The sequence below is a fragment of the Scyliorhinus canicula genome, chromosome 4 (assembly GCF_902713615.1).
Source record: "Scyliorhinus canicula chromosome 4, sScyCan1.1, whole genome shotgun sequence".
In the NCBI taxonomy this organism is placed as follows: Eukaryota; Metazoa; Chordata; class Chondrichthyes; order Carcharhiniformes; family Scyliorhinidae; genus Scyliorhinus; species Scyliorhinus canicula.
The window spans coordinates 64,754,535-64,767,782 of record NC_052149.1 but is presented as its reverse complement, the minus strand read 5'-3'; the positions used below and the strand labels follow the sequence as shown (position 1 = coordinate 64,767,782).

At 43.6% G+C, this 13,248-nt stretch overlaps 1 protein-coding gene across 1 annotated transcript in view; it reads right to left on the bottom strand.

Annotated features, from left to right (window-relative positions):
* Positions 1–13,248, bottom strand: part of dab1a (DAB adaptor protein 1a) — an 858,599-nt gene that overhangs the window by 334,873 nt on the left and 510,478 nt on the right. Inside the window, exon 3 of the mRNA XM_038793498.1 lies at positions 3,986–4,202. Coding sequence (XP_038649426.1) covers positions 3,986–4,052 — 67 coding nt within the window. The 5' untranslated portion in view covers positions 4,053–4,202. The remainder of the gene's footprint in view (positions 1–3,985; positions 4,203–13,248) is intronic.

Sequence of the window (13,248 nt, the reverse complement as noted above, 5' to 3'; positions counted from 1 at the left end):
TTTTGAGGCTATGCCCCCTAATTCTGCTTTCACCTGCCAGTGGAAACAACCTGCTCGTATCTATCCTATCTATTCCCTTCATAATTTTATATGTTTCTATAAGATCCCCCCTCATCCTTCTAAATTCCATTGAGTACAGTCGCAGTCTACTCAACCTCTCCTCGTAATCCAACCCCTTCAGCTCTGGGATTAACCTAGTGAATCTCCTCTGCACACCCTCCAGTGCCAGTACATCCTTTTCTCAAGTAAGGAGACCAAAACTGAACACAATACTCCAGGTGTGGCCTCACTAACACCTTATACAATTGCAGCATAACCTCCCTAGTCTTAAACTCCATCCCTCTAGCAATGAAGGACAAAATTCCATTTGCCTTCTTAATCACCTGTTGCACCTGTAAACCAACTTTCTGTGACTCATGCACTAGCACACCCAGCTCTCTCTGCACAGCAGAATGCTTTAATATTTTATCATTTAAATAATGTTCCCGTTTGCTGTTATTCCTACCAAAATGGATAACCTCACATTTGTCAACATTGTACTCCATCTGCCAGACCCTAGCCCATTCACTTAACCTATCCAAATCCCTCTGCAGACTTCCAGTATCCTCTGCACTTTTCACTTTATCACTCATCTTAATGTCATCTGCAAACTTGGACACATTGCCCTTGGTCTCCAACTCCAAATCATCTATGTAAATTGTGAACAATTGTGGGCCCAACACGGATCCCTGAGGGACACCACTAGCTACTGATAGCCAACCAGAGGAACACCCATTAATCCCCACTCTTTGCTTTCTATTAATTAACCAATCCTCTATCCATGCTATACTTTACCCTTAATGCCATGCATCTTTATCTTATGCAGCAACCTTTTGTGTGGCACCTTGTCAAAGGCTTTCTGGAAATCCAGATTTACTACATCCATTGGCTCCCCATTATCTACTGCACTGTAATGTCCTCATAAAATTCCACTAAATTAGTTAGGCACGACCTGCCCTTTATGAACCCATGCTGCATCTGCCCAATGGGACAATTTCTATCCAGATGCCTAGCTATTTCTTGCTTGATGATAGATTCCAGTTGTTTTTGACCTGAGCAGACAGCAAAGTCAAACTCTCAGCAAGCAGTATGACTGAAGCCAGATGAGTTCTTCTTCGCGCTTTTACCTATCCTATCGCATTTACTATTTTGTTTTATCTTATTGTGATTTATCTCACTTGATATTTTGATTTATCACAGGGCAGACTGATCATAATCAACTATTTCCTGACAGATCTGATTGGTAAAAGGCTATTTTAATGTAAATATTAAGAGCCAGTTTTAATACCCATTTTAAAATAAGGATTTCTGCACTCATAACCTCAGGTCATGACAGAACACTCAACTTCAACAGAAGCACAACAGTCTGACACATGCATAAGCTAATTGTAGATTAAAACAACATTTTTGCTGAGAAAATGAAAAAGCTATTGTTCTGATGAACATATTTTCAAAAGTCAGTTTGGCATTAAGAAATAAGCTGTACCAGTAATTGAGATCAAGGCCAAGTTAGCACCATAGCAATATGAAGGCACCATTGTCCAGAATGTGGATAAAGCAAAGTCAGCAGAAAACCAGTAGAAACCAGTCTTGATAAAAGCACAGAATCGCATTCCATAGCTTACACAAATATTAAAATATGAAACATTCAGAACTTATGTTGCACATTAAGGATTGACAATTAACCATGGAGTCAAATGTATTTGATTCTCACAGAAACCAATTAGGACGGCATAGAGCTGCAGACAGATGGCTTGAGACTGATAAAAGTCTCTTTAAACATTATGGTCCGTACGGCCATCTTTATCCAGGATCATTCTATACTTTGATCTAACTACTCGTTATCTTTATTTTCATATTTTCACTTTTCCACTCTAACTCTTGAAGTAAACGCAAGCTGTTATGCCGTAAGCAAGAAAGCATTTCTGTATTATTTTGAAAGTTAAATTGTTTATAAGTTACTTCTCTTAAGTCCTTTGCTAGCAGGACTTTATTGAGAATAGATATAAGTTTCTCTTAAATGTAATCAAATAGAGGCAATAAAAGATTCTTGTCTGCATCCGAGAAGTGTAACTCAAATTTCTACTGAGGTTTAGTGTTGCAAGAATTCACTAGATCCGCATGGTAGATCTCTTCACATGTGTACTGAAGGACAAGTGCAATTTTTCAACGGTCGCTCGAGAGCCGATCGCCGACATCCTATGGAGATTCAACCACTTAGAGTGGGCTGGTAAAATCGACATGTAACCACACCCACAGTCACCCTGGCCATTTCCATGGGTGAAGGAGCGCGGCAGGCAGAAGCTTCTGGTACTCCTGAAATATGCTGCACTGCTGGGCTATGCTCTATAATCTCAGCGTCCAGGCCCACCACCAAACATAGCTACATGCTAGCATTTTCATTTTTGACACCCCTGGGTGCTCATTGTGCAGGATCAGGTCCTGGCCTTTGCCTGGGATAACAATGCACGTATGTCACAACAGGATGCCACCTTCCATGATAAATTTGGAAATCTTCATCAAGAATGCCTGCAACTCACCTGGTAGCCGCCTATTCTGGCCCCCATAGAGGACTATGTGCTGAACCTTCGAAAGGACTAGGTTGGTCTGTGTCCACTCATGGATTTCGGATGCTAGAACCGGCAACAAATCCATAAAATTGAGGGTGGCCAGTACCTCGTCCATCCTGGGAGGAGAAGGAGGGTGCGTCGGCAAAGGCAGTCGGCTTAAATGTGATCTGGGTGCCGGAACGGTGCAAGTACTTGTGGGCGGCCAGCAGCAGGGCCCAATGCTGGATCCTGGCGGAGGCGATGTGCCTTGTCTTCTTTAAAAAGACAGAGCTGTGGCTTGTGGTCCATGATAAGCGTGAAATGTTGACCGTACACATATCAATGGAATTTCTTTATGGTCATGACAATTGCCAAATCTTATTTCTCAACTTGTGCTTAATTGTGCTCGGCCACAGCCAGTGTTCGGGAGGCACAAGCGATCGACCGCTCTCTGCCACCTTCAATGCAATGTGATAAAATGGCACCAATGCTGTACGGTGACACATCACATGTGAAAATTAGTTGTTTGGCAAGGTCATAATGTGCTAACAAGCTGGAGGAAGTCTTTTAAATAAGTCCGAACTGATTTAGTCAAAAGAAATTTGGTTTATTGCAAAACGATTATATTTATAATATACATCAGATCCCAGCTGGATCTGTCCTGTCGGTTCCATACGTGGCCGACTTTATACAAATCTTAACCATAAGTGATCTCGGGTCCTCGCCCCCTTAGCAGGGGAGCTTGTATTCGGCAAGACTCACGGCAATACTGATTGCTCCGACCCCGTAGGCCTCATGAGGGTTATAACACATACTAAAAAACAATTATATTACATCTATAAATATATTTTCAGAAAAACTGTGATATAAGAACAAATTGAATCAAGATAAAGGGTGTAATTTTTTTCGATTTTCAAATATTGTCCCTTTCTTCCCTTGAAGATGTACTCAAACTAGGCTTTGGCAGCAAAGATTCCAGCATACTTTCAGTTCATTATTCAATTCCCTACTTCTCGTTTGAGACCACAGTTTAGTTTATCAACTGAGGAGGACTCATCCTAGCTGAGTGACATCTTGGCCTCACCCAACAACTGTCCATGTAATTCACAGTGCTGGATATCAATCAGGGGCAAATATCCGGCTAACTTTTCTTGTTTCAAGAGTAGAGGTACTGAAGAGAGTTATTCCTCTTACCATCCCAATTGAGATCAGTAAACACCAGGCAGAACACATGCTATATTAAATCCAGAAGACCCATTTCTGAAATACAACTGTTGCAAGAGTGACTGAGGAATTTTACTGTGAAACATGGTAGATTTATCAATGCCAATTACTATACTGACAAACATTTATTAATACAGAGGCCACATGAAGAGGCAACAACAATGACTGCCTACCTTTCTTTTTGGATTCCTTTCTCGTGTTGGCTCTGACAACCTGCTGAATTTCTGACTCCGTTGACATCCTAGTTAATACTATGTCCTCTTCACACGCTGTGCACACGCAGAGACAATATCGCAACCAGGTTCATTTATAACTAATCTGTGAAAATAGGTACCAGTCGACCAGACACTTTTATCCCAGACAGCACATTTCACTCACTTCTGCTGAGGGCTGCAAGAGAAAAGAAACATAATGATTTTAGATTTGAAAAATTAGATGCTTATTGGTTCAAGGTGAGAACATTTGCTAAAACAAAATCCCACATAAGCAATAATATATCACTAAACACTAAATAATTAGATTGGCAGGGTAGCACTGTGGTTATCACTGTTGCTTCACAGCGCCAGGGACCCCGGTTCGATTTGCCGGCTTGGGTCACTGTCTGTGTGGAGTCTGCATGTTCTCCCCGTGTCTGTGTGAGTTTCCTCCGGGTGCTCCGGTTTCCTCCCAGAAGTCCCGAAGGATGTGCTGTTAGGTGAATTGGACATTCTGAATTCTCCCTCAGTCTATGTTCTATGTTCCCGAATAGGCGCCGGAGTGTGGCGACCAAGGAATTTTCACAGTAACTTCATTGCAGTGTTAATGTAAGCCTACTTGTGACAGTAATAAAGATTATTATTATTATTATTATTAATAAAGTATTTTTAATACTCGGCATTTCATATTGCAATATTCAATTTAGATCCCCCAATTTCTTACACTTTTCTCCCCGTTTTTCTGAACTGAAAGAATCATGTCTTATAGCTTCACTTTTGTCACCATGGGTAACATTTAACAATGTCGGGAGAGCCAGCAAGAACCCCAAGCTGCCTACTTTAGAGCTGGTCTGGCTTATTAAGGGGCAGTGGTGGGACTTCCCGAGGACCAAGTACTCGGGACGTAAGTCCTCCTAGCAAGAGCTGTCAACTCATCATAGGTTGACAGCTTTAGTGAATGGCACTCAGCACCACTCGGGGTGTGGTCACTACCGCCAGCACAACATCCACCCAATGTCTGGTTTCAATGCAGGATCTCAGGTAACAGGTGAGTGATGCAGGGATAGTGATCACGGCAGGGTTGCAGGGGGACAGAGTAAGTCATGGGGATGGGAGAATCAGCAGTAAAGGCAGTGTAAAGGCTCTATGCAACCTTGTGCGACTTCCACTTCATGATGCTGGTTCCTCCCCCACCAACCCTCCCGATGTCAGGTCCCTCAATCAGGTACTAGTGCCTTTGAATGAGGGCCAACCCTCTAGGAACCCATAAGTGTCCCTGCATGTGTTTTCCGGTCATGCACCGCTTATGTTGAGTTAATGATGCCTACCATTGTGTTAATGCCAGTCATGCCAGGGTGAGGCCCTTAACTACACCTTCCTGCTGTTAGACTTAATTGAGTGGAGGCAGGAAGGTATCAGGGTCCCCACCACTCTCCTGCCTTATCAAATGCTTTCCGCCAACAAACTCACCCATGTATAATGCATCATGAAGCGTGTGTAACAATGCAAACATTCCTTATTCTGTTGAAATAGCTGAATCCCAGGGAAAACATTGCTTAATTGAAAGTTATTTTACCCTGACATGCACTGTCAAAGGCACAATGTTTATCTATGCAAGATAACGAGTTGTCAAATACTAGCACTTTCTGCTACTGATACTTTAACGGGTATGGATGATTGGCACTTCTATGGATCTGTAGTAAATGCACTTTTTATGAATGAATTACTTTTTAAATGCTTTTCACAAATGCTATTCTTACATGAGGTTTCAGTGGTTTTGTGTATACTGAGTGAATGGGCGTGCAAATGTTATTGGTTACAAGGGAGGGTATTAGAGTCATTGGGGTTATCGATTGAGGCGACATGAGGGGAATCGATTGGTATGGATGGTATGAGGGGCCATGGTGTTAAATGGGGGCATAGGTGGACTTGAATGGTATGAGGGGCCATAGGAGGTGAGTTTGGGCATGAGGTGGCATGGGTTAGCATGGATGAGGCATGAGGAGAATGCGGGGGGCTGGGCCAGGGGTAAGGCCGAGAGGGATAATTTCTGTTTTATTGTTTTTATTGTAACTGGGATGAAGCGCCAGAGCACCAGGGTGAGCCTTTTAAACAGACTGCCTCAGAACCCAACAACCTTCGAACTCTTTCCGGGGCACAGGGAGCCCAACTTGAGTTGCTTACCACCCACCAGAATGAAAACCCCTCTTTAACTGGTGCAGTATTTTCAGCAATTATGACAATATTTTGAATGTCTTTAAATGATATTAAATCTAGTTTTATATTTATAAAAACCCAGTTCTGTTCACCACTATAATTTTTCTCTATTTATGAAAATACAAACAACCAGCTCATCCCAAAATTCATTTTCTGGTGACATTGTTTTACATTCCAGCCTTTCATTTGCATCATTAATTGCTGACTGACCATTCAAACCAAGATTAGGACTGCAAATTGCAATCAGCAGCATACGTGTTGGTTTAAAATGTAAGTGCAAAAAAAAAAATCACTTATCGTCTCAGGTTGTAAAGCAAAAAAGTCGACTTCATCTGAATTTATTTGAGAACTGTGAAACAATGAGTGATCCTTGCTGTCAATCCAAAACTATTTATTACTCTGTGTGATTGGCCTGAAAGGTTGTATAAACTGTGACAATTGCTGTGACTGTATTTGTTGTGTTGTTGCCAATAGAACTATTAACGGTCAATATAGGACAAAACGCAGCCAGTATTATCATTGCTGAAGGACAAATGTAAGATATGTAGGTTACTTTTATTTTGGTGTTCCAATATTATGTGTATCACTTTTCTGAAATGTAAGTTACTAATTGATGAAATAAATGTTGAACTGCAAAAAAAATACAAGCGATTGAGACGAGCCAACAAAAAGATGACAATCTTTTGGAAACTTTCTGTGCTAGCGATGTTTTTTTTATATAAAGTTAAAATAACCAATTATTTTTATTCCAATTAAGGGGCAATTTAATATAGTTCAGGCAGTGTCCTATTGGCCTTCCCCTGCACCAACACCCTGACTCCCTACCTTCCCACCACCCTCCTTTCCCCTCTCTCCCTACCACCCCCTTCCTTTCCCTTCTGTTGGTACAGAGGTGAGGGTGTCTGGTCTCTCCAGCGCAAAGTTTAGTGCTTGGAGCATTTGTTTTTTGGAGAAATGTGTTATGAACTGTTTCAATAATCAGAGTATCCACACCCCTCCTCCCTGTACATTGGTACTGAGGGGAGGGTACCCTGTTTCTCCAATACAAAATTAGTGTTTGTACTGTTTGGCCTTGTATATCTCTTTTACTGTTTTAATAAAAAGATATGGCCAATCCACCAAACCTGCACATCTTTGGGTTGTGGGTGTTAAACTCAAGCAGACATGAGGAGAATGTGCAAACTCCAGACGGATAGTGACCCAGGGCCGGGATTCAAACCCAGGTCCTCAGTGTCGTAGACAGCAGTGCTAACCACTGTGCCACATGCCACCCTTGCAATGTTTTTTTTGGTGCGATTTAAGTAATGGCCTTCTGTTCATAAGAATCAGGAACAAACTGAGTCTTTCAAAATGTGAATTTGAGAAGAAACAAGAATTAAAAGTTTGTACTGACTAGAATAGCAGTAACAAAACAAAGGCAAAGGTGTCATTGGAGACAGAACTTGGAAAGTGCAGATGTGAGAATTATTCTTGCTTGGATCCTGTCGAAGAATCCGAGACAGGGGGATGAAATTTGTGTGAAGATTATGCCTTTGGGACTGATAGTGGGACCCAATTCCATGCCAGTAGAACCCCGAGTAGCATTTTACCAGCAGTTGCTAATTAACAAGCCGTCAATGGAACCACCATCCAATTGAGGATGATAGACTGCCTCCAAGAGCCGCTGACCCAATCAGAGAGCTGGCATTTCAGTAGCATCACTGTTAGAGGTGGCCATTGCAGAATCTGCAGAATGAAAGACATTTAAGTTTGACATTGATGGGTCAAGTAGACCAGCCCTGGCAATGGGGGAGAAACACATTCAATCAAAAGTATCATTATCCATTGCCACCAGGAACCTCTCCATGGGGCATAGGCTTTAAAGGAAGGCTATGCTGGGATGACACTAGGGTTTACCTGCTCATCTCCCCTTTACACATTGGTGAAATGCCAGCAGAAGCAGGAAGTGTCACTTAATTGGCACCTAATTGACCACCTAGTGGAAGGCCATTCTACTGAGGTTTCTGCCACTGGCAACATGCTGTGGCAGTTGGAAGATGTTGTCCTTCCCTCCCCCATTTTACCAGCCTTCCTGTTCATCTCCCACGGGCTGAAACGATTATTCAGCCCATGGCATCAATATTCAGGTTTTGAACTGACTGGGCTAATAAAGAGTTAATATAATACCACAGTTGGAGAAAACGTTTGCCATTTTGTCGGTAACATTCCTCTAATTATGCCTCAATTTGAAAAACATGTATGGAGCAGACAAAAAGTAGACTTAGGTTGCAATTTTCCTAAAATTGCCCAGTGTTGGACCAGGCAAGAAAACCGGTGTCAAACACGCCAGCTTCACAGACGCCTTTTTCCACCAGATTTAACAGCATTCTGTGTAATTTCAAAGTGGGCGGGGGGGGGGGGTTGCTAAACATGATGGCAAAGCCAGGATTCTGAGATCGGGTGTCCTATTTAAAGGTTTAAAGGATTTCAACATTACATTTAAGGCCTCCTCGCCCCCCCCCCCTCCCCCCCCCCCCCGCTTCACGGAGATGATGCCCCCAACTCACAGAGATCAGGACCCTCCCACAGAGACCGGGATCCTCTCACAGAGATCACAACTCTCCCCTCCCCTCCCCCGCCCCCACAGAGATCAGGACCACCCAATGGACAAGGAGAACATGCCCAACCACCACATGCAGAACGGGACCCTACCCCAATGGAAGAGGGAAAACCTTCCTTCCAGAGCCTCCTGCATGTGTCCCCCTGCATGTACCCCCTGAAAGTACCCTTGGAAGTGCCCCATTGGCACTGCCAGGGTGCCAAGGGTCAATGCCCAACCCTGTCCCTCAACCGCCGCCTGTAGGCACCTCCGCGCACCACAGCGAGGCCATCTTTTCGCTTTTGATTATTCTTGCTTGGATCCTGTTGAAGAATCTGAGATCGGGGGCTGAAATTTATGTGAAGGTTCTGCCTTTGAGACGACTATGACATCAAGCCCTTTAATAATATGTTAAAATATGATAATATATGGAAATCAGGTTCACGCCAGTGGGCGGTGCGTGTGGGGAAGATCTCAGACCGAGATCTCGCCAGTGCAAATTCCATTTTTGGCCGCTCGGGGAATTCCGCAGCCACTGTGAGATTTGCATCCCCGGCAAGTAGGGCCGCTAGATCGTGCTCAAAGTATTTGCTGTTCTATGACAAAGTCCATCTGAGTGCTGGATATTTCAGCTCGCAGATACCAGAGCTTTAGATAAACTTGACCTTGGACTAGAACACTGATAGATAACTTATTACTCTACATTCAACAAACCATATTGAGCTTTATTAATCTTATTGTCTGATTACAGTACATTATCCTCTGATCAGACATATACACAGTGCATAAGTGAAATTAAAAAAATTTGACTTTTGTAAAAACACATATCCATAATCAAGACAAACCTATGTTAAATAAGGCTGTTCCCAAAGACAAGTTGTTAACCTTTGGAATATTGTGCTAGTTATTTGAATAAACAGTTATGGTCTATGGACAAAGCTGTTTGGACTTATATACAAGTATTCAAAGAATTCATATTTCACATCCTAATCCTGCATAATGAGCACACTTAATACCATTCTAATTCGAGCAAATGACAAGATATTGAGATCTACAGCTGGCAATATACTAAACTTAGATGAAAGAACATTTTTTTAATTTAAAAAAAAAAAAATTTTGTGTACCCAATTCATTTTTTCCAATTAAGGGCAATTTTAGTGTCGCCAATCCACCTAGCTTGCACATCTTTTGGGATGTGGGGGCAACACCCACGCAAACACGGGGAGAATGTGCAAACTCCACACGGACAGTGACCCAGAGCCAGGATCGAACCTGGGACCTCAGCGCCATGAGGCTGCAGTGCTAACCCACTGCGCCACCGTGCTGCCCAGATTAAAGAATTAAGCATTCACGAATAACACTTCAATTCAGAAATGTATATTTGGTGTTTGGATGCAAAGTATGTTTATGGTTAAAAAAAATGCAAAATGAGGCTTATTCACCCTAATATTTCAGACGCAACCTTACCAAACCAAACCCATAAATGCAAATTTGTGTGGTGCAAAGGATTTGTGTTAGGCTCCTGCTTAACTGTCTCTTTGTTTCCTGGATCCAGTTAAAATATCTGCGCCATCCTGGGGTTGGATTCTTCGCAGCCCCGCACCAAAATTGTATTTGGCGTGGGGCGGATAATGGATCTTTACGCGGAAATCGTAGCCGGCACTGCTCCTGCGATTATCCGGTGCCTGGAGAATTGTTCACGCGCAGATTACGTGGCGCGGCTGGTGGGCCATTGACAAAGACCCTCCCCCGCGATTCTCCAGGCAAAATTGCCCGCGTTCCCTACAGCGTGGTTCTAACCACGCATTGGCCGTCGGGAACCTCGGGTGGTGGCTGCAGACTCAATCTGCGGCCGCCCTGGTGGGGGGCGAGGGGGATCGAGCACCAGGGGGGGGGGGGGGGGCAGGGCAGCGATCGGGCGACTCGGATCTTCAGGCGCATGCCACCTTCTTGCAGAGAAAAGCAAAAACATCAAGCAGACATTTCTTCACATTTATATTTCTCTAGAGTTTTGCTGTTGCACATTGTCAAGTGAGTGAACTGCATCACTCAATCATGTATTTTCAGGGATATTTTAACCAAAATTTAATGGATCAAATATAAGGAGCTGGATTCTCCAAAAATGGGGCTATGTCCCCACGCCAGCCTTGAAAAAGTCAAGAGCGATTTCCTTACCTGCAGGGGACTGGCAGGGCCCCGGAGTGTTTCTCGCAGCTCTGGCTGCGGATATGGGACCCGCACTTCTGGTCGAGAGTCTGCGCATGCGCACGGCGGCGGTCTGCAGCGATCGTGCCTTGCGCGATGGCGGACTGGGACCGCGGGCCGAGATTGTAGGCCCCCCGAGGTGTAAAAGTAAAAATGTGACTTTGCAGCTGTTTCCCTCTACTCAATTTTTACTTTGATAACTATAATTGCGCTTCGATATTTCTTCATTACATGTTGACAAACAAAGATTTCACCTCTTCCATAAACTTCCCTCAAGTTTCGTCATTGAGACATTGAAATAAAGTAGCAGTCTAGTGCTATGATGTTGCACAGTAGCACAAAACAGCCAACAAAGTCAGTGTAATAACCCCCAACACCAGGCTTCATTCAGTATTGTTTCATTGTTTATTCGAACAATGAAAAGAGACTCTGCCGTGGTGTACAATGATTGTGTTCCAGACCGGCAACCATCGGGAACTCCGTCTGGGTCTGGGTTGCATATTTTAAACTCCCACCGAATAGTTCCTATTGGGAGAGCCTTCGCCCACTCAATAGAAGAACTCTTATTCCACGAACCCCATGGGATGATCAATTGGATTGGATTAGATTTGTTTATTGTCATGTGTACCGGGGTACAGTGAAAAGTATTTTTCTGCGAGCAGCTCAAACAGATCATTAAGTACTTGAAAAGAAAAGAAAAAGAAAATACATAATAGTGCAACTCTAGGTCCCCATTGTAAATACATAGACACCAGCATTGGGTGAAGCATACAGGAGTGCAGTACTAATCAGATCTGTCGATAAGAGGGCTGTTTAGGAGTCTGGTAACAGCAGGGAAGAAACTGTTTGTGCGTGTTCTCAGACTTTTGTCTCTCCTGCCCGATGGGTGTTCTCAGACTTTTCTATCTCCTGCCCGATGGAAGAAGTTGGAAGAATGAGTAAGCCGGGTGGGAGGGGTCTAGGATTATGCTGCCCGCTTTCCCAATGCAGCGGGAGGTGTAGATAGAATCAACGGATGGGAGGCAGGTTCATGTGATGGACTGGGCGGTGTTCACGGTTCTCTGAGGTTTCTTGCGGTCTTGGGCCGAGCAGTTGCCATACCAAGCTGTGATGCAGCCGGATAGGATGCTTTGTATGGTAATCCCATGGTAATCAAGTGGGATCATCCAATCGATGATCCCACGCGTCCTTCGTGGTCATCACAACAGTCAGCTTCTACTCTCACCTTGTTTCAATATCCAATCATGATTGCACGAGGGAGTGTGGAAGATGCCAAGCAGTAAATGGAAAGAATAATGGATAATGAGGGAGGGAACAAAAGCTGTGTTTGAAGAGATAGCTTATTAAGCAAAAGTAGACAGTGGCGACTGTTCCTCAGTGCATCTATGAAGATTATGAAGCAGCGGAACTTTGGAAGACATGAATATCAAGTTCAGATCACAAGAGAATAAATATTGTTGCGCCCCTGGGCTGTGTCGCTCCCAAGTAGTTTGGTTGACCAATGTCAGTGCCATGGGGTTAAATTTTCACCTCTTGCACCACCGAATCACTCTGGCTGCAGCGTGTGATCTACAGGATACATTGCAGCAACTCACACAACAAAAGTTACTTTGATAGCATCACCTATCCTGTGACTTATACCACTGAGAAGGACAAGAGCAGCAATGTAGTGGATCGCCATTATTTACATATTCACCTTCAAATCATACACCATCCTGACTTGGACATGCGTTACCTTTCCTTCACTGTTTCTGGGATAAAATCCTGCAATTTCCAACCTAACTATATTCTGGCAGCATTATTGCTACAAAATCTCCAACAGTCCAAGAGAAAGGCCCGTCATAAACTTCTTAGAGTAACTTCAGATGAGCATCATGTGTGGCCTTGCCAGTGATGTCAGATCCAAAGAAATTCTTTTTTAAAAAGCACCAATTTGAGCCACTGGCCATAAAATTAATACCGAAGCAAAATTCTGCGGATGCGACTTCTGGTGGCAGCGATAGGGAGAGCAGTCGTACACGTGGTGGCTCCCGCCTGGATACTTTGATTTTGGCCCTTTTTGTCCAATTTATGGGTGATTTCTTGGGATAAATTTGTTTAATTTGATGGACAGGGTCCCCTCATAAAAGTAATGTCCAGCAAATACAATACAAGTCAGCAATGGGGCAAGGGAACGTTGCCAGACTCAGAGGTTCCTCGAGCCTTAGTGGGGGAAACATGGCAGAGGCTTCTGCTGCATCAT